General features: G+C 42.2%; 1 protein-coding gene across 7 annotated transcripts in view; it reads left to right on the forward strand.

Moving 5' to 3' along the window:
* CUX1 (cut like homeobox 1) overlaps positions 1–20,220 on the forward strand; it is a 272,065-nt gene that overhangs the window by 184,131 nt on the left and 67,714 nt on the right. For 3 of the 7 annotated variants that reach the window (XM_017828880.1, XM_017828881.1, XM_017828884.1), the window contains exons 10-17: positions 263–367; positions 2,945–3,133; positions 8,792–8,850; positions 13,936–13,984; positions 14,994–15,090; positions 16,205–16,876; positions 17,823–17,888; positions 19,215–19,316. In XM_017828880.1, coding sequence (XP_017684369.1) covers positions 263–367; positions 2,945–3,133; positions 8,792–8,850; positions 13,936–13,984; positions 14,994–15,090; positions 16,205–16,876; positions 17,823–17,888; positions 19,215–19,316 — 1,339 coding nt within the window. The remainder of the gene's footprint in view (positions 1–262; positions 368–2,944; positions 3,134–8,791; positions 8,851–13,935; positions 13,985–14,993; positions 15,091–16,204; positions 16,877–17,822; positions 17,889–19,214; positions 19,317–20,220) is intronic. The other 4 variants (XM_017828882.1, XM_017828886.1, XM_017828883.1 and 1 more) reach the window with 3 other exon arrangements.

The following is a 20,220-nucleotide window of genomic DNA, read 5'->3' on the forward strand; positions in this document are numbered from 1 at the left end:
GTGGGCCGCAGCATTAGTATCAGCAGGGGATTCCTTGCTCCTAGCGTTAAATTACTGTCATAATCGCTCAATTATTTCTTCCTTGTACTGTTTAAAATAAAAATCCATCACATTCTATGTTTTTTTCTAACATTTATTAGGTTGAGTGTTTAGGAAAATCAATTATATTCAGTCAGGCATGAATTGATGAATGTTCTTGTAATAATTGTCAGTTGTTAAACTGAATGTACTTTCTCTTTTCACCCCTTTTCATTTCCTTCAGAGGGCAGAGGTGGCTCAGAGAGAGGCAGAGACCTTAAGGGAGCAGCTCTCATCAGCTAACAAATCTCTCCAACTTGCTACGCAGATCCAGAAGGCACCTGATGTGGTGAGAGAAAATATTTACTGACTCTTACAGGTTTCTGACATTCCTGCAGTACAGCTCTTTCAATTTATGCTCACAGCTATAAAAATAACTCTTTGGAGTCGTATTTTAACTGAAATGGAGGGGTGTTCCTTTGGGATTGTGGGTGGGTTCAACTTCTGAAGGGGTTGGTGGCTGGAGAAGACCCCGGGAAGGACAGAGGCCACTTGGCTCCGTGGTGATCCATCGCTCTCCGGGGCTGCAGGTCCAGGTGGATAGCAGCAGCTCTCAGAAATTATTTCACGTTGCTAAAGAGCATCAGCAGAGGAAAAATAGAGGCAGCAAACCTGGAGGACCAGTGGAGATGTGGAGCTTCAGCCTGAAGGGACCCGCTTTGCCCAGAGCTCCCTCTCATTATCCCCTCAGTGTCTGGACTGCCAGAGGAACTGGAAATAAATTTGAACTCACTCCAGTTTTCACTGGATATATCTAAAACTGAGAATTACACCTGTAAATCCAATGAAAGCAGCTTTGAAAATTGAGAAGACATCCTGCACTCCTGCTTGTTGCCTCCTCTGTGTGGTTCTAAATAAAGGCAGCGCTGCCGTTTGGGGAGGTTGGCAGTGCTGACTCTGCTGGTGGGACCTGCAGGCACACAGAGCTGCTCCAGGACTCCAGCTGGTCCTGGGTGAACAGGTAGCACAGATGAGCAGCCAGATTAGTTTGATTTTTGTTTGCCAAAGGAGAAATAGGAGTATTTAAATGTAAATATGCAATTAAGTGAAATGTAGTCTACTTCTAAGCAGCAGATTTAACAAACAAAAGAAATCATTGCTTTGTTTTTTTTTTCTTGCAAGCCATTCACGGGCTTGACACTGATAGCAGAGAAACACATGGTTGTCTTTAAAAATCGTTTGCAGAGAATGAGTAACAAACCATAAGTCCTCCAGATCTGTTTGCTTGTCTATTAATACAACCCAGCATTTTCTCAGAGAAGTCAAAAGACAGACAAGTAGGCTGCAAAACAAAAAATAAAAAGCCTGAATATCACTTGTAACTCTGAATTACCTGCCTCTTCCTATCTCATGTCCTAGTCTTATCATTATTTTAACATTAGGTCTTTCTTGTATTTAATAGTACTTCTGCACTTCATTTATATTTAATATGACAACTACTGCAGGATGAAAATGATCATTATCTATCTTATTTCAGACTCCACGTTCTAGTCTCAATAGGCACAAGCAGCAGATGATTATACAACTTGTGATGTTTCATGCAAGCAAATTAGAGGTTTTTTCAAGTTAAAAGTATAATTCAGTGTAATAGGAGAGTGTTGTTAACTGCTGTTCGTACTTGCAGCTTTCTCAGAGTACAGTGGGGTGTAGTCACTGAGAATCAAGATAAGTGTTTAGAAGGTATGGAAAAGGGTATTTTGTTGTTCCTGTATTCCCAGAAAAGCGGATGTGGAATATATTTCAATCTGCTGCAGTGTCATCTTGAATTGTCAGGGAAGTGTTTGGGTGACAGCGTTGGTGGGTTGAATTCCCAGCTCTTCCGCAGGATCTTTGGTTTAATGCTCACCATCACTGTCTCTCTTGCTAAATGGATTCTCTCCTACTTCACTGGTGTTTCTGAGGAACAGCCATTAACCTCTGTAAGATGCATTTTAGGCTCTTTAATGGAATGTGTGTTCATGGTTGGGCTCGTGCTCCCCACACATGCTCAAGGGTTTCCTCACATTCTTCATGGAAGAGGTTTGGAGCTCTCCAATGTGTTACAGCTGTTGATCTCTTAGCACAAAAGGAGACAGAGAGATGGTACAATTAGTTTCTGTTATCTTTTCTGAGTAGATCTGCCTTCTCCTGAACCTCTCTCTCCTCTCCAATTTATTGTCCTCCTGGCAGGTCGGTCTAGGGAGGAAGTTTCCGACTTGAGGATGGATTTTTGCAGCTGTGGGAAACTGGAAGAAGAAAGATTTAGGGAAGAGAATTTCTGAAAGTGGTGACCAAGGGGAGAATGGCCTTGTCTTAGAGCTGTCACATCTATCTTCTTCCCCATGGAGGGATGCTTGCAACAATATTAACATGAATGATTTTCATGCGAGGAGCAAGTTCATTGGAAGTAGCAGTTTGGGGCAATTTTTGACAATTTTGCCTGAAACGTGCACTGTGCATTCAGAGAGCCACAGGCACATGGCCCTGCCGTTCCTGATTAAGAAATTCTGCTCCATTACTTCGGAATATTTTATCTGATTAGTATTTTGTAAGCACAGATTTTCAGAGTTGTCAAAGCATTCGGGCTATTAATAATAAATAGAACTAAATAGAATCCTTTGACTTTCACGGCTGCATCTTTCCAGTGCACTTATGAAATGGGGGAATTTACTCTCTCTGTTATCCCTGTTTTCCCTGGGAGCTGTCCTGGGCAGTAGAAAGGCTCATCTTCCAGTTTCACGCAGTCAGTCATGGGAGTCCCACATTTAGGAGAATTGTCTCTGTTTCTCGTGCCACCTGATGCCATGCTTGGTCCTTGCCAAACTGCCCTGAATTCAGGCCTGTTGCCTTTTTTAATTTCTGTGGTCTGATGCTTTGTTCCCATCAGGAGCAGGCCATCGAGGTGCTAACACGGTCCAGCTTGGAAGTAGAACTGGCTGCGAAGGAGCGGGAGATCGCCCAGCTCGTCGAAGATGTCCAGAGACTCCAGGGCAGCCTCACCAAGCTGAGGGAGAACTCCAGCAGCCAAATCTCCCAGCTGGAGCAGCAGCTGACAGCCAAGAACAGCACACTCAAAGTAAGGCTCAGTTCTGTGCTCAGCAGCTCGTGATGTTTGTAACAGATATCATGATATTGGGGTTTACTGGTGTAAGTCTGCTGTGGTTCTGCTTCTTCAGGATGCTGCTGAATTCTATTTTCTATGGCATTCATAGAGTCACAGAATGGTTTGGTTGAAAGGGACTTTAAAGATCATCTAATTCCAAGCCCCTCCCATGAGCAGGGATGTTTTGTATTCTAAGTGATCACATTTCTTTTAAAAATCTAAGTTACTCAGTTCTTATTGTCTTGAAATGTGTTTTTGGAGAACATGGGCTGCCTTTAGAATTAAACCCACCCTCAAACCCCAACATTTATTGACCATGGACACGTAATGAGACAGCTGAACTGAAAAGGCACAGAAAATCCTTCTAGGCTTTAAAACTTCTAATTCCCATTCCAGTGATTGGTATTGAAGATTTGCCAGGAATGTTTATGGTTTATCTTTAAATTTACCTGCTACCCCTTCCAGTTCTGTCCACTGGAAAAGGGAAATGTATCATTTAGAGCACAGAAACAAATAAAATCAGGACATAGAGAAGGCTCTTAGCCTTAATAACCATTTCATTATTTTTTAACTCTTTGCTGCACGATAATTCCCATTTATAATTAGTGGTCTGGTGCTATACTCCTTTGCATACAGCACTGCACTAGAACCAGAAGGAACAGCTAAGAATTTTGTGAGTGACCCTTTTACCTTCTGCTCAGGCAGCTTCACTTCCTTTGTGCTGAGCCCACACAGTTGTGATGTCTCCGTGAGCAGGAGGAATGTTTCCTGCCCTGTGGGATGAATCAGTTTCCTGTAACTCCCCGTCTCCTTCATTGTTCCACCAGCTCGGAGCTCCAAAGTGTAAACAAGATAAATTTATCTATTCCATTAAAGACTTGGTAGCTTTGCAGGTTTGATAGTCTGAGGGTTTTTGGAGAGCCAGGAGGCTGATGGTACCCACTCAGCTCTGACTGTGGCGTGGGCAGCTCTGCTCTATCAGAATGATTTAATGTTCAATTGAAACTCTTACAAATTGCTCTAATTCTGACATTTTTTAGGCAGTTACTAGTTTTGCTGTGGTGGAGCATAATTTACATGGAGAGATGTCTGTTAGGAATGGAAGCTAAAGTGTTGCAGTCGGTGCTTTCTGCATGTTTTAAGCCAGCTTTGCAGAATTTTTGTGAAAATTCAGTGGAGCAAAGGAGACCTATTATGTAACTATATTGACAATATCAGTCCCTGCCCACCTGTCACTGTGTGGGCACCACTTTTATTGAGGGTGAAAAGAGCTGCCCTGGTTTTAAGGGACACATTTTGCTGGCTACGCCCATGTTAGAGGGTTGGGGTTTTTTTTTTCTTTTCCTTTTTCATAAAGCCTGATAGAAAATATCTTGAGTCCTTGCACTTGACAGATTTTCTTGGAATAAAGCATGTTCCTGGTGAGGTCAGTATTAGTTTAGCCATTAACTTCAAAGGGAGTAGGATCATAGAAATGACAGAGCAAGTCTTTGATTTCCATTTCAGTAATCTCCTTCCATTTTCTCATAGCCTTGCCCAGCTAATGCTCTGTATTTAGCTTTCTGTTGATAGTGTCTGATGCAGTGCCTCTATTGATAAAGTTTTAGTCATTTCAACCCTCTTTAACCTTATTTGTTGCAACTATAAATATAGTTCAAAGTACTTGCTTTTACCCCAAAGTGCTGGGAAAGCTTGTGCCAGAGCTGTGTTGTACACAGCACCAAATCTCAGTGACAATGTGTCGATCTCAGGTTTGATTATGGAGGAATTGCTTCTAAAATAACAGAGATGGTAACAGTTGCCTCCACAAAAAAAAAAAAAAAAAAAAAAAAAAGAGTTTCACAAATTAAAGCAATGTTCTCAGCCTGTATCTTGGGGGAATTGTTTAATACTCTATGACTTAATGAAACAATACAGAAATACTTCCAAAATTATTGCTTCTTATCTTCATCTGATCTAATAATCAAAACATGTCCTCTAGTAACAAGACTTTTCTAACTCTAATTATGTTAACCCTTTGTGGGTGTTAGAACATCCCTGATACCCAGTTAAAATACAGCACAGAGATACATCAAATAGCCCAGGTTAATTAAATGTGGGCTTGTTAGTTTATCACTCTAAACTAAACTACAGCATTAGTCTAATGATTTTTTAAATGTTTTAAGCCCTTAACACAGCCCCTGCTCTTTACCTATGACACTTAGGTTAAAAAGACAGTAAAGATTATATTTTTGAAATAACATAAGAGAGGACCCAATCTATGCATGCTCTGACATGGGTTCATTCATAACACAAATGCAAGACGTCTTTAACATGGAATATTTGCAAATTTAACATGCAGAAATGCCACCAGTTCATCCCTTCTGCCCTCTGGCTCCTGCATTTTCCTGTGTTGGAGGTCGTTAGAATATATTTTGTCTGAATTAACCAGGTTGATATTTAGTGTAAGATATTAGTTCCTCCAGATTGTCTCACAGCTTGAACCTTTGTTATCCTGTGTTCTGTGCATTTTACAGGGTTCTTTGAGACAATTACCATACTAATACATTTTAAAACAGTCATTGACTGGGAAGATGCCAAGTGCCTAAATGGTCTGCTTATACACTGGCACTGCATCCTCAGTTGTTAGTTTATATTGTTTAGTGAAGTAAACATTTAGGTGCAGATTTTCCATGGCAACAATCTCTCTATTAGATCCTTGGGAATGATGGATATATATGTTTTTTATACAATTCAAAGTAAAATATTGCTGGTTGCCATACTGCTACAGCAGCATGTGAGTACCTGAGAGTCCAAAACAGCTTCATTCTGTCTATATCTATTTTTTTCTTTATTTTTCTACCTGTGTTTTGTACCTAAATTTTACTTAATCAGGGTATAGCTTATCCCTGCACAGAATTACATTTAATGTAGATTGCATTAAAATGGGAATCATTAGCTTTTCTGTGGTTTATGTCTGTCTCTACAAAAGGCTGTTTTCTTAGCATATCCTTGCATAAGTAACATGTTAATCCAGGATATTGTTTGTTTTAAATCTATTCTGGTACTTTTTGTTCCAAGGACTACTATAAATAACCAGTTATCCCTGCTGTAAAAGCTCCTCTGCTGTAGACCCAAAATGTTATGAGCCACAGAGTTAAGGAAGAGGTGAATTGTGGTGTGTCTGTGCTGTGGAGCACCAAACAGAGTTAGAAGCAGGTGGCAAAGTGACATGACCGAGGAGAGCAGAAGGATGTCGTGGGGCGTTTGGCCGCTCCTCCCATTCCCTGCATCCAGTTTGGAAGCTCTCAGTGGTGATGCTGAGTCTCCTCCCAGTACCAAGGGCTCCCTGGTTTCATTTAAAGATCCCTCTCCAGCCTGATTCTGGTGCATTAAAAATTCTGTTTGGATTCCTTGTTAAAGTAACTCTGGCTCAGCGTCGAGCCGTAGCTCGAGCTGCTCGAACTCGTGGCACATTGTAGCTGGTCCTCCTTAAAAATCAGAGAACTGATGTGGCACCTCAGGCTCTGGGACTACATAGTACATTCCCACAGTGACATTTCAACACATGTTGGAGGTTATCAAAACCTCCAACATCCTTAATATTTATGGGATTTTCCTGGTCACATCAACCAGGATTTTCCTCATCAAGTATAGGGCCAAAACACCTGTAAGCACTGTGTCTGCTCTCTAAAGCAGAGTCAGTGGTAAGTCAGGACATGTCAGAAGAAATTACTTAAACTCATCTTACATATATATTCCAGGTGGAAAATATTGTTTTAGCTAAAACAGACACGTTTTTTTTCTTTTTAACACAATGGGAATGACTGCGCAAGTCACTGCTGGCTGAGGATGCTGGCACACGAGACCTTTTTAAGAGGCCACTCGTTTCATCAGTGTCCCATAGAGTGCAAATTCCACACTGAGCAGCAGTTCCTGCATCCCTGTGACGAGCAGTGGTGGTGATCCATTAAGAGCTGCTTGTTGAGCAGCTGCCAGAGCAGGGCCCGTGTATTCCTGCCGGGAGATGCCTCTTGTCGGCAGTGACTAAGGATGGTGGATTATGGCATCAAACAGCAGGAACAGGGATTGAAGAGGGCTGTGTATTGATAACGTGGATGTCCACTTTGTCACTGCTCTTTAATATCCGTGCTGATGGCAAGGCAGAAATGTCAACAGTGTGTGAGCTGGACAGGGCTGGGAAGAAAATCCGTTAAAAGGTGGAATATCCCACAAAGCCCCACCACGCTGCTGTCATGTGGAGAACCCTCATTTAAATTGGACAGGTTGAGATGGGTGATACCCACACACTGACTTACTGGGGAAGGCAGCACAGGGAACAGGTTCCCAATTCTGTTTGTTGGCCTGTGCCAGCCCTGCCTCCACACACCCGTAGCTGTGCTGCTGCACAACTTTGTGGGGCTGCACTTGAAACGGGTTTGCTAAAATTATCCAAGTTCCCAATAGCCCTCCCCTGCCCTCCTGCAGTCAAGAAGCAGCCCCAGAGTGGGTGTAGGATCTTGAATTCCCTTCTCCCCTGAAGGCAGCCTCTCCTGGACACAAAGCCCCATTTTTCTTTTTCAAGTCATGTACTCCTTTCCTTTTCAAAGCAGACGCTCTGTCTTTGAGGTGAGGCGTCCTTGCGTTATTTCTGTTTCCCGTGACCTTTGGGATTCTGTGACAATTTTAACACCAAAAATATAGTGGAACAGAGCTAGCCTGAACTTATCCATGGAAGTTGCAAGCCAGTAAATTCTGTTCTTTGCTTAGATCAGGTGTGTCTGCACTAAGCAAAGAAATTATTAGCGGGAAATTAATGTGGCTTCTGCAAGCAACGTAACGGCATCAATTATGTATCACTATGTTTTAGGCCTCCTGAAGCATTTATCCTGTAGTGATGAGCACTGTTGTTGGGAGCTGGGTAAGGTCCAAGTGTGTGGCATTGCGTTCTGGATTGTGTCAGGGGGTTTGTTTCAACGTTTGTGGCATCCTCACACCGCAGAGGAGCCTTTGAGACCGCCCGGCGTCAGGTAGACCCTGAGCAAAACAACCTGCTGGGCTGGTCTCGGTGCTCCATCTCCAGTGTGTGTAATCACATTAGTTATTGCAATAAGTAATGCTTGTAAAACGACCTGGTACAGCTGTTGTGTTTGGGCACGAGGCATTGTAGAAGCCTTACAAGCCTAAGGCGTCCCAGTCAACAACAGCTTCTTCAGTCTGTTCTTTTTATCATGTAGATAAGGTTATCAAGAACTGTCGTATTAAGAGCAGGGTGTGTGCCAAAGCATCCTGCTTGTTTACTCAATTTCCCAGTTCCCTGAAAAATTCCGGCTGGCCCATTTTTTTTGATACCTTCCTCCCCTGATCTCTTTATTGAGCACACGACAGTGACGTTGCAAACAGCCAAATTGGGACCCACTGAATTCTGTCATGCTTGGCACTCTGTAAACAAAGGATGAGCGAGGTATAATTGTGTTTACGTTTAATTGGTTATAGTTTGTTTTCTAATATATGTAAATTAGGTATGAGTCATTAACCCTCACTTGTGCGCTGCTGTATATATGGAATAATTTGAAGATGATTTTGAAAGCCTGCAGAAAAGAAAAAAAAAAACAATCTAAATAATTAAATCCATCTTCTTTCTTTTTAAAGCAACTGGAAGAAAAACTGAAAGGACAGGCTGATTATGAAGAGGTTAAGAAAGAATTAAAGTAAGTGTTAAATGCTTACATAATTTTTTCACAAACACTAACAGTGCTTGTTAAGTGAAGCCACAAATCTGTGTTCTTGGAACAATAAAGAATTCAGTCAAAACCACAATAACGGGGAATTTGGGAATATTGACAGAAATTGCATCCAGAACCAGTGGAACTGCTGTATCTGAGGGTGCTTCTTGTTGCAGCAGAGGATCTCAATAGCAAATAATGCACATGTCCGTGAAGAAAAGCCACTAAAACTATTGCCCACAAAGGGAAAAAAGTTTGAAAGTCTGTGGTATTTTACGCTGACCACCCTAAAAATCCCCAGCCAACAGCTGCTTGTGATGTGGACCAAAAATTTAATGCAGAGCCTTTGGCCATGATACCTTTTCTCTGCTTCTGGCAGCCAGTGTTCAGCACTTAACAGTTTAGTGTTGGGCTTGTCTCACTGTATATTTTTGCTAATATATTGTGGTTTTAAACTAAAGCCACAAACAGCCTCTTCCTATTTCAAGGGATTTTCTTAAAGAGACTTAAAAGAGCCTCATTTTAAACTATAACAAGATAAGCTGTCAGGTTCAGAAGAGAACTTTTTTGACTGGAAATATGTTTAGTGTCAAGGTTTAAATAACTGCGAGAGAGTCCCATCTCTTCTTTCATCATTCTGGCATTTTTGTGTGTGCTTTAAGAAGACTGAAATAACCCGTTACCTTGTTTAATGAGGTATTTCAGATGAGGCTGGTAGTCATGTGCTTTTGTTTACACATCCCTGGAGAATATGGAAAGCAGCTTTGGATTTGCAAGCCCCACGACTTGCCCAGCCCCTGGTGCTGATATATTCAAGCCACGCTGGCTGTGGTTCTGGTTCACAGTGGGTGTATAGTTTCACTTAAATTAAGGGAATTGACCATTTCTTTGGTCATTATTCCTGATTATTAACTGGTCTTAAAAAAGCGTCATCGTTTCAGTGATGGGATAAATATGTCCGTGTTCTCTCCTGAGTTGAGGAAACAGCTTCAGATTTCAGCCAGTTTATGCCCTCATACGTAAAAGAGTGAATGGGAATTAGGCCACAACCTTCCAATTTGCTAGATGAGATACCAAATGTAAATGTGCTGAGACAGCAAATGGGTTTTGAACCCTACCTGGTTTAATGCAATGTGGGTGGGATACAACAGGACTGGGGCTTTAAAGCCAGACTTCTGGTGCCAGGAACCCAATGTACACACCAAATACATTTAGGTTTACTTTGCATTTGTACTTTAGATACAAACCCTGTATTCCTTGCAGTATTGCCCTTTTTTTTTTTAAAATAAACTTAATTTTTTACAACACTGACTTACGTGAGGGCAGGAATGGGAAGGCAGATAAGAGGTCTGGGAGAAGTCACACAGGAGGGTTCATACAGTGTTTCTGCTCAGGATGAGCCTGCAGTGAAATAGATGGGAGAATCCCCTGGGTGGCCTTGGTTGGGTGCCAGTAAATTAACCCTGTTCTCCCAGCTCTTACAGCTTTTATATCCCCTAATCTGCCAGATAGCTTGGAAGTGACCTGGGGTCCATACACCTTCCTGCAGGATGGTGCAGGGGGTTAAGACCCTCCATGAGAGCACTGAAGATATTTGCAATGCTGCATCCTCCAAGCAGCTCATTGGCACCACCCCCTCTGTTCCCATCTAATCCAAAGGATGTGCTAAAGGCTAAATGTGCATCACCTGGCAGCAACAGTCTGATCTGAAGTGAGGCTGTTGCTGGAAATGACTGTGAAAAGTCTTTTGCTGTAAATCAGAATCCCTCACACTGAATCCTGCCACACCTGTCCTGTGCCCTGAAACACTGACAAAAATGAACTGCTTATAACATCTGCACCAAGAAAAAAGATATCTTGTCAGTAAGTCAGAAAGAGAATATATTTCTCTGGGGTTTTTTGTCACTGATGTATTTTCCTTAATCCTCCCCAGGATATTAGAGGTATTTTAGGCTGAGGGTTCTCAATATCAGTCAACATCTAACCTTGGGGGAACTCAGCTTGGGCCCATGTCAAGATCTGGGATGGGAGGATTCTTCACTTTCTGCCTTGGCTTTTGTGCCCAATGGCTTTTAAACCTATTTTTGAGATCTGAGAGCTCTGTGTGTCCTTTCAGTTCCCTCTGGAGTGACACGACAGCGCTGACCCTCCTGCCTTTGCAGTCGGGATCAGACGAACAGAAAGTCGAGCTGTCCCAATGCACACTTTGCTTTGCACTAAGATCTTTCAAGTCATCTTAGATGTGCAGATTCAAGTCACAAGATCATTCCTTTAAAGAGCAGGTAACTGATCTTGAGCCACAGATTGAGTCGAGATCTCATGGGCAAAGATATTCCTGGAATCCAAAGAGGAAACATTTTGTTTTCTCATATTCCTGAGGAAAACATCTCTTTTGTGACACATTTTGAAGAGTCGTTTTTGACATGTTTAACTATCATATTTTTTGAAAAAAATGAATCTGCTGGAGTGAATAATCCTCTTAGGACAGTTGGAGGTGCCATCAGCTTGATTTTTAGTATATTTTGGGTTGTAAGTATATAGGAAATTACCTGTGAAATTGCCAGAAATCTAATTGAGGTCGCAAAGAATCCACTTTAGGTAGGCAGAGGTCAGTAAGTTTCCAGCCAAGTGCCTGCTCCAAGCTCACTGGAAATGCAGGTGCTGCAAGGATCAGGATCCTTCCTAAAGGTGCTCAGAACCAAAATGCATCAGTCGAGCAGCCTGTGCAAGGAGAGGAATGGCAGGATCAGGGCTTCAGAGCCAGGCTTTTGGTGTGGAGAACCAAATGTACACCCTAAATAGGTTTAGGGTTACTTTGCACTTCCTGCCACTGTCAGCCTGGTTCTGGAGGCTGCACACTGTCCCCTACCTGCTCCTTGGGGAGCGAGCAGCTTCTTTTGGTTTAGCCTCATCCAGGAGGAAGGTGGTTGGGATGCTGCTGGACTGCTCCGAATGGCAAACCAAGTGTGGTAAGTGGGGCTCACTGGGAGAGCCGTGTCACAAGTGCTGCTGGTCTGACCTGAAGTGGGAGAAGCACCTGGGAATTGCCTTGGGAAGTTTGCCACGTGATAATTTGCTGTTACAAATTGGGATTCTTTTAAATTCAGATGAGTCTCCTCATTTGACCATCATGAGGACGTGCATTATGACTTGCTGTCCTTGCAGAGGCCAACCCCTGCAGAATCCCTGGGAGAATGGAAACAGTGATTTGCCAGTGACTGGGGTTTTCCTTGCATGACTCTCTGGGCTTTTATCTCCCCTGGCACCTTTGAATCCTGGGAGACAGAGCTGTGCCCCTGAAGGGGTGTCCTGAGAAACACTGGCTTTCAGCAGTGATTTGCAACCTGAATAAACACGTCTGTGCTGTCAATATAATGTCAGGCTCTCTAAGAACTCGAGCCATTAGTGCACAATCTCTCTCTTTGACTGGCACAAGTCCGTTGATAGCAGAAAAGAAGCCCCTTTGCACGTGGGTGAGCTGCTGTGCCCTCATAGAGTCTTAACAACATTGCTTTATGTGCCGTGTATAGGATGATGGCCCTACCCTACAGCCATTTCTGCTGGCAAGAGGTGTCATCCAATGCTGCCCATGTCATGAAAGTCATTACCAGAAATAAATAGAAATGATTCTATTAATCATTGTATTTTAGGAATGCCTGTCTGCATTAACACTGTATGCAGTGAGTATGCACAGATGCAAAATGCATCAGGTTTCTGTCTCAGAGTGACCTTTTTTCCTTGGATTTGCTATGACTTTGAGTGACCTTGAATGACTCAGAGACCACTGATTTCCAGAGTGTCACTTAATGCATATCTGACTCTGGATTAATGCAGGGACAGGTTCATAGAGGAGCTGGACACCACGTGGTCTGAGGCAGTTAATGGGTGCCTGGTGGACTCCTCGTGGTATCCAGAACAAGTCCCTGTGTCTTAATACTGTCCTTCTGCCTTTTTTGTCTCAGTTTCCACAGAATGGTTTGGGTTGGAAAGGACCTTAAAGCCCATCCTGTTCCACCCCCTGCCATGGGCAGTGACACCTTGCACTAGACCAGGTTGCCCAAACCCCATCTAACCTGGCCTTGAACACTTCCAGGTTTGGGCCATCCTGTTTTGGTACATGATCCACAACTTTTAATACAGTTTGATACATTAATAAACGGATTCTCATTGCCTCACAAAGTTCCTGGTGCTTTACACATGAAAAATGCTATATAAACACTATCTATATATGTTTATGTGTTTTTCTTCACCAAATGAATGTTGGCTTTGTACAATAAGAAGCTGAAATCATTTATTGCTTCAGTCTGAGGAAGTTCATGTCCTGCCTGCAGCAGGCTGATTTAAAAAAATTTATATGACAAAGCACAGTAATAAGTTTGGATTCCTGTAAGATTCTGGTTTGCCAGATGAGACAACTCTAACTGAAAGCCTTTGAAGGGAGACGTCCTTTGACCGCTCAGTATTTATATAAAATATTGACAATGAGACTATCAGATTCTTCTCCTAATGTACTTATAAATATTTGGATCTTTCATATTTCTTAAGAAATATTGTGCCATTTTGTCTTCCCGTTGCCATAGAACGAGGAGGTTATTAAAATGAAAAACTGCCTTTTACCCTGTAGTGTCTTGGTGGGGAAGATTATTTGTGCATATTTTCCTTGCTGGTGAGCTGGTGTATATTATATAAAGTGCTGTACTGTGGTGGTGATTCCCCTGTTTTGTTGCTTTGCTACGACTTCTTCATTCCCTCCCAGCTTCACAGATAAATTTATATCGCTTCTGACAGCTTAAAATGTTATATCCTTATTAACCTTTAAATTTACGCTTTAAACTGGCCTTGTGGGATTGCATATGGAATGATTTAGATGACGCTTGAGAAAATTTTCTTATCCAATAACTAGTTTGAATAGTTATTCTATATTCATTATGAGATTGTGTCACTGCAAGGAAAGTTGTTACCACTTGTAGTGTTGCTGGAGAACAGGAAACGATAATGTTAATGCTCATTAGTGGACTCGTTATGGAAAGGAGAAATAGAAAATAATTTTTTTTTTCCTGCCTTCCACAGTATATTGAAATCCATGGAGTTTGCACCATCTGAAAGCTCTGGTGGGCAGGTACTGAACCTACTTTTGTTGTCTTACTTACTTCAGCAATTCAGTTAATTAACAAAAATTGTGTCTTGCGATTCCTTGGCGTTGGCATCGACAGTTTCCTGTTGATGTTGAGACATATGGGTCGATCATTGTTTTTCCTGATGTTTTCTTCTGTAAAAAGCTGAACTGAACATTTTTTGCCTGTTAATTTCTTTTAAGTGGGCAAGGACAAAGTGATATTTCAGCTGTGCTGGAGTGAATAACCAAAATGTTGTGAAGTTGAGTCATTTAAAGATACTAGAGGCGGTGTACAGGCAGTACGCTGAGCAAGGACTTTGGCATTTTAAAGTATTTATTAGCCTTGAAAATAATGTTCACAAAAGAAAACAAACCTTTGAGCACTGAGAAAGCTCTGACATTCCAGCAAATTAATCTTACTTAAGTTTAAAGGTTGTGAATTAAAGTCTTGCTTCTGAAATCTGAACTGAATATCGATACCCTGGGATTAATTTTCTATGAGTTTTTTAATGATCAAGGGTTAGATATTGAGGGGAAGGTAAATAGCAGGTTTCTGTGGCTGGTTTTATTTTTGAACCAACTGTTTCTGCTGAAACGCAGCATGTCAAGGAAATGCTTAACTTGGGTCAGTTGACCTAGAAGGAATAATATAATCTTAACTCCTGTTTTAATCAGATTAAAAGAAGTCTACAGCTTTTAAACTGAAAGTGTGCCAGGACCATTTAAAAATAAGTAGGATTAAGAAAATGTTCCGTTACACATCTCAAAATAATGCAGAATTGATGAATGATTTACGATGGAAATTAAACAGTGAATCTCTTCCACGGCTCACGTCGGGAGCCCGGAGTGATTCCCGCAAATCCACACCCAGTGAACTCCCTCCCTGCGTCCAGAGAGGAGCCGAGCACTTGTGGTTTTTTTTTTTTTATTTTACTTCTGAAATCCTTTTTAGTGCCTGAGTGAGCCTCTCAGTGCTTTTTAGAAACAAACCTCCCACTCTGGTTCTCTTTAGGATGCATCCAAACCGCTGGAGGTGCTGCTGCTGGAGAAGAACCGCTCTCTGCAGTCGGAGAACGCCACGCTGCGCATCACCAACAGCGACCTGAGCGGTAGGTTGACACGATTTTTGGCTGTTCTGGTTCACTTACTGTCTTGTGACGGGGTGGGAGGGCTGAGTGAGAGCTGAGTGTCTGAGCTAATGCATGGCAGGAGGATTAAGAAGCAACAGGAACACTGAATAACGCTGGATTTCTGTAGTTTTATAGGCTGGATAATGAAGTAAAACTTGGAGAGCTCAGAGAGTCTGTAAAGGTTGAGGAAGAGGCATTACAGGCTGTACCCAGTGGTAGCGTTCGAGGCTGTTGTCTGTTTTGGGAACAAATCTGTGGCACCACAAGTCTCTTCCCCTCCCTCCCCCCCCAGTGTTATGCACAATGTTTGCATGTAGAACATAACCTCCCTGTCTGATACACTTGGATGTGCCACCAGCAGGTCAGCTTGGGAAAACAAAATCCTTTCTTTTTGGCGAAGTGTGTTTGCCGTTCCGCTTTCCTAATGTGGGCTTTTACATCTTGTGTGCACATTTTTTAAATGGCAAGTCATGGAATTTCCAGATACTCGAATGCTTATGGTTTTTGCAGCTGGAAGAAAGTTAAAAGTTGCCACTGGCCCTGGGATTACTGAATTCTGAAGTGTTTTATGACTTTTAACGAGTGATCTTGGTGCATCCACCTAATGGTGATTCCTTTATTCAAATTGGTTTGTTCCAAAATGTAAATGTTTGCTGCATTTGGGTTCAGTCAGGTCCAATGAGTCATGTCTTGAATGAGAGACAACAGAGAGACTTGCTGTCTGTAACTGCATTTATTTAACTGTATAACTGCACTTCATGTAACTGTTCTAGTGTTAATGTCTGTAAGGGGGATTCTCCAGGCTGCAACATACAAGAAAGGTGCAAACATGAAATGCATGTTGTTTGTTTTGGGGGCCTTGTTTGGCTTAAAAAATTTCAATTATGAAAAAAAAACAAAAACAAAAAGAAACCACAAAACCAAATAAAAACAAACCAAAACCAAACAAAACCAAAACTCCCACCGCCACTTCATTGGCCCGTGTCAATCTGCACTTTTTTTTTTCCCTTTGCGGGGCAAACTTTGCATTTTTTTATCTTGGTTTTTCCCTCTTTGACCCCCCATAATGCATTATGTTTGACCTTCCTTGTAGGGTCAGCCAGGAGAAAAGGGAAAGACCAGCCTGAGAGTCAGCGTCCTGCAACCTTGCCGGCCTCCCCTCCTTCCCAGTTGCTCCGCAACGCGGGGGAGCAGGCTTCCAATACTAATGGTACACACCAGTTCTCACCAACGGGTTTAAGTCAAGACTTTTTCAGCTCATCCCTGGCGAGCCCCAGCTTACCCCTGGCCTCCACAGGAAAATTTGCACTAAACTCTCTCCTCCAGCGACAGCTAATGCAGTCCTTCTACTCCAAGGCAATGCAGGAAGCAGGAAGCACAAGCATGATTTTTCCAACAGGTCCATACAGCACAAACTCCATATCTTCCCAAAGTCCATTACAACAAAGCCCGGATGTAAATGGCATGGCCCCGTCTCCCAGCCAGTCAGAAAGTGCTGGGAGCATCTCTGAAGGCGAGGAGATAGACACGGCCGAAATTGCACGTCAGGTGAAAGAGCAGTTGATCAAGCACAATATTGGACAGCGGATATTTGGACATTATGTGTTGGGACTGTCGCAAGGGTCTGTGAGCGAGATCCTGGCCCGGCCAAAGCCATGGAATAAACTGACTGTGAGAGGCAAGGAGCCATTTCATAAGATGAAGCAGTTCCTCTCGGACGAGCAGAACATCTTGGCTCTCCGCAGCATCCAGGGTAGACAAAGAGGTAAGTGCTCTCCTGCCCAGGGTCTCGCCCCGTCCTCCTCTTAGTTCCAAATGGTACCAGTGGGAAGCTTCCCCTCGTTGCTGCCGTTCTCACCCAAATCAGGTGTCAGGTACAGAAAGTTCAGCTTTGCAGCACTCGAGCAGGTTAGTATCTTTGCTTATGCTTTTTTTAGATGCTGGCTTGTGCCTGTCAGCAGGAGCAAGCAGCAGGGGCACTCGCATCCCTCGCTTCCCAAGAGCTCCGTGTCAGAGCTAAATCCGGAGTGAAAAGGGTCAGCAGCTACTCGGGGTATCAGCCCTCAGAAATAATTGCAAATTTTTATTTGGGGTTGTTTACTGAGACCAGGCTTTTGTTGTGTCTTGTGCGATTATGTTCTTTTTCCCCAAAGTGTTGTGACAAAATAGGGTAGGTGATGCATGAGATGAGTAATTAAAACACAATCCCAGTTTAAAGCAGCTTTGCATATTTAAGGCAGCGATTTTAAGAGGTAACATGCATTTCATTGTGATTCATCTTAAGACTGAGATTTACATTTAGAGAAACTGAAAAGTAAGTTGTTTACAGTCAAGAAATATTGGAAAGGACAGGCAGGGTTTTCCTAGATTTTGTTTAATTGGAAGCACACACTGTTAGATTTATAATCCGTTCTTCCTTTTGATGATTGTACTTGAGGGGATTATCTGCCCATCTTTAACCTCTTCATTTTTGGTATCTCTAGACATTTATTTATATCTGTCTAATCTCCTTTCCGAACATAGCTGTAATCTTTATTAACAAATCAGCCAGCCTTGCTTCTTCCCAAGTAGCCAGTTCCTCCGGCTCAGGCAGGGCCCCGAGGGGCCAGGAGAGCTCAGGGACAGGCTGCCAGCTCCTCATGTCACAGCCCGTGATGTCAGAGCAACCATCCCCTGATTGTTTTGTTCTTACCAAACTTGTTTTTCAACAGAGAATCCAGGCCAGAACCTGAACAGACTATTTCAGGAAGTACCGAAACGAAGAAATGGGTCTGAAGGTACGTCACAGGCAGGTGTTTTTCTTTGCAGTCCATCCCTAGGAAGTGGAGTGTGCTTTAGCTGTGTGTTTCCTTAAAACTGTGCAGTTTGATTCTGGCCTGGAATCTGATAGAAAAACAGACAGTAAGTATAAAACAAACCATGGGTTAGATGAACACTCTGCTTTTTCTAATTCTGCTGCTGCTGTACTAACGTAACCCTGTTTGGACAGTTTTTCCACTCCCATCCTCCCTGCATTTGCAGATAAAAAGAGATAAGTGACAGAAGTGGCTTTATAAAATCACCAGATCTATTTGCTGTTCTTGTGATTTTGGAGGGAGAAAGTTGCACAGTTACACCAACAATCACATACTGCTTCTGCTCTAAATTTACTTCTTTCTTCTCATGGGGCTTATGCTGACAAATTCCACTTTATTACACTGTTAAATTAGTGTGATGCTTAGTTCAGTATTGTATATGAGAAAGACAAGATAAGTGAACATCAGATTGATATGTTATCACTGAACAGGAAGTCTGAACGTTTTTCTTCGTTACAGATTAGGTTGCAGAATTTGTCTTTTAGTGGAATGAGGAAGAAGAAGAAACTAAAGCAGGGACCCCAGAACTCTGTAGTTATTTTGACTGCAGTCAGAAATTATCTAGCTCACTTACAAACAATAATCTCATAATGAAAAATGCAGTTAAGTGCAGTAGCATTCATGGTTTTCCCTCCTTTTCTTCCCCTTAGAGGTTAAAAAAGAAAAAAAAAGAAAAAAAAAACAAAGCAAAAGCAAACACTCAGCTCTTTACCTGGAGAGTACTTCAAGTGGTATCTGCGTTTAAATGACTCTTTCTCTTCATGTATTAACCTCTAGAAAGTTAAAAATTAGTTTTATCTAGTTACTTTTTAATTCTGTTTTGTGCTGAATGTGTACTCATCTTACTTTGCCTAGCAGCTGATGCCATTTTTAAGTTGATTCTTGGGCTTATGTTTTTCAGCTTTCTTCCTTTCCCTTCTTTTCCCTTCTGTTTCCTCTCCCCCTCCAAAAAAAAAAAAGAAAAAAAAAAGAAAAGGAAAGAGAATAGGTTGCCATAGAAAAGGAATATATGACCAGCTAGTTCTTCCTCTGATGTTCTCACCATTCCAGGGCAGCTAGAGACAGGCACAGAAAGGATGTTTTTCTTTTATTAAGTATTTTTGGTGTTGTAAATGTTGGTAAAGGCCCTGTGTAAGCTGTCCTCAGGTCGTGCTGGCCGTGGTATCAGTATATCCAGTGTGTCTTTGTGTTACAGAAACAACCAGATAAAAGTTTTCCCGGTGTCATTAGTTCTGTTTTCCTCTCCAGGTAATATAACCACAAGAATCCGAACCACAGAGACTGGCTCTGATGAAGCCATCAAATCCATCCTCGAACAAGCCAAAAGGGAGCTGCAAGTACAGAAAACAGGTACGGCCTCCTTTTGTCTCTGGCTCCTTCAATTGCAGAGTTTAATTAAAACAATTGCCATGAGCTTTTTGGTCAGTTAATTATATCCTTAAAACCGTCAGCGTAGGTTTGAAGAGCTTTCTTGAGGGGTTTTATTGTTATTTAGTGGAGTTGTTTCTGTGTCTGAGACATCCCAAGTTAAGGTCACACGTGTCACGGCGTTTTGGGGTCTCTGCTCTGCTCCCAAGGGAGTGACACTGTGGGATTTCTGAACACCTTTATCCCTGTGCAGAGCTCTGCTTTCTTTGCAGCCCTCCAGACCTGCAGGGGCACCTGTAGAACCCTTTCCTCTTCCAGTTTGCTCCTTGGAAAGGAAATGGCTCCTACTTTCTCTTTTCTCTCTGACTCAGGCCCCAGGGACAGAACTGCTGGGAGAGGGAACTGATGGATTTGTTGGGGTGAAGGTCACATTCTAGACAGCAATTACCAGTCACACAGCACCACTGTACATCCTGTACCCAGATTATTATATAGGCAAACTCAGTTCTGACTGTTAGATGACTTTATTTTTGGTTACAGAATGTATTCAGTGAATGAACTGGCAAATCATTTCCCAAAAAATCCGTAGTTTAACGTCTTATCCTGAGAAAAGTTTAATTTCTCATTGTATGCTGTCATGTAATTAACATTTCTTCTGTTCCATAGCCCTCCCAGCTTTAAAAGAGTTCCTAATGGGCTGAAGTGGAAATTACTGTGCAATACTTCTGTTTTGTTTTTGAAAGTAAATACTGATTTACAGTTTGGGATATTAGTCTTTTCTTTGAAAACTAAGTTAATCTCATGGCAGAATATAAAAGACTAGTTAATGTATGACCTAAATAATACGACCTTATACAAGAAATTATTGCATAGAGAAAAATATGGG

This window comes from Lepidothrix coronata, unplaced genomic scaffold, assembly GCF_001604755.1.
Source record: "Lepidothrix coronata isolate B3197 unplaced genomic scaffold, Lepidothrix_coronata-1.0 Scaffold154, whole genome shotgun sequence".
Lineage (NCBI taxonomy): Eukaryota > Metazoa > Chordata > Aves > Passeriformes > Pipridae > Lepidothrix > Lepidothrix coronata.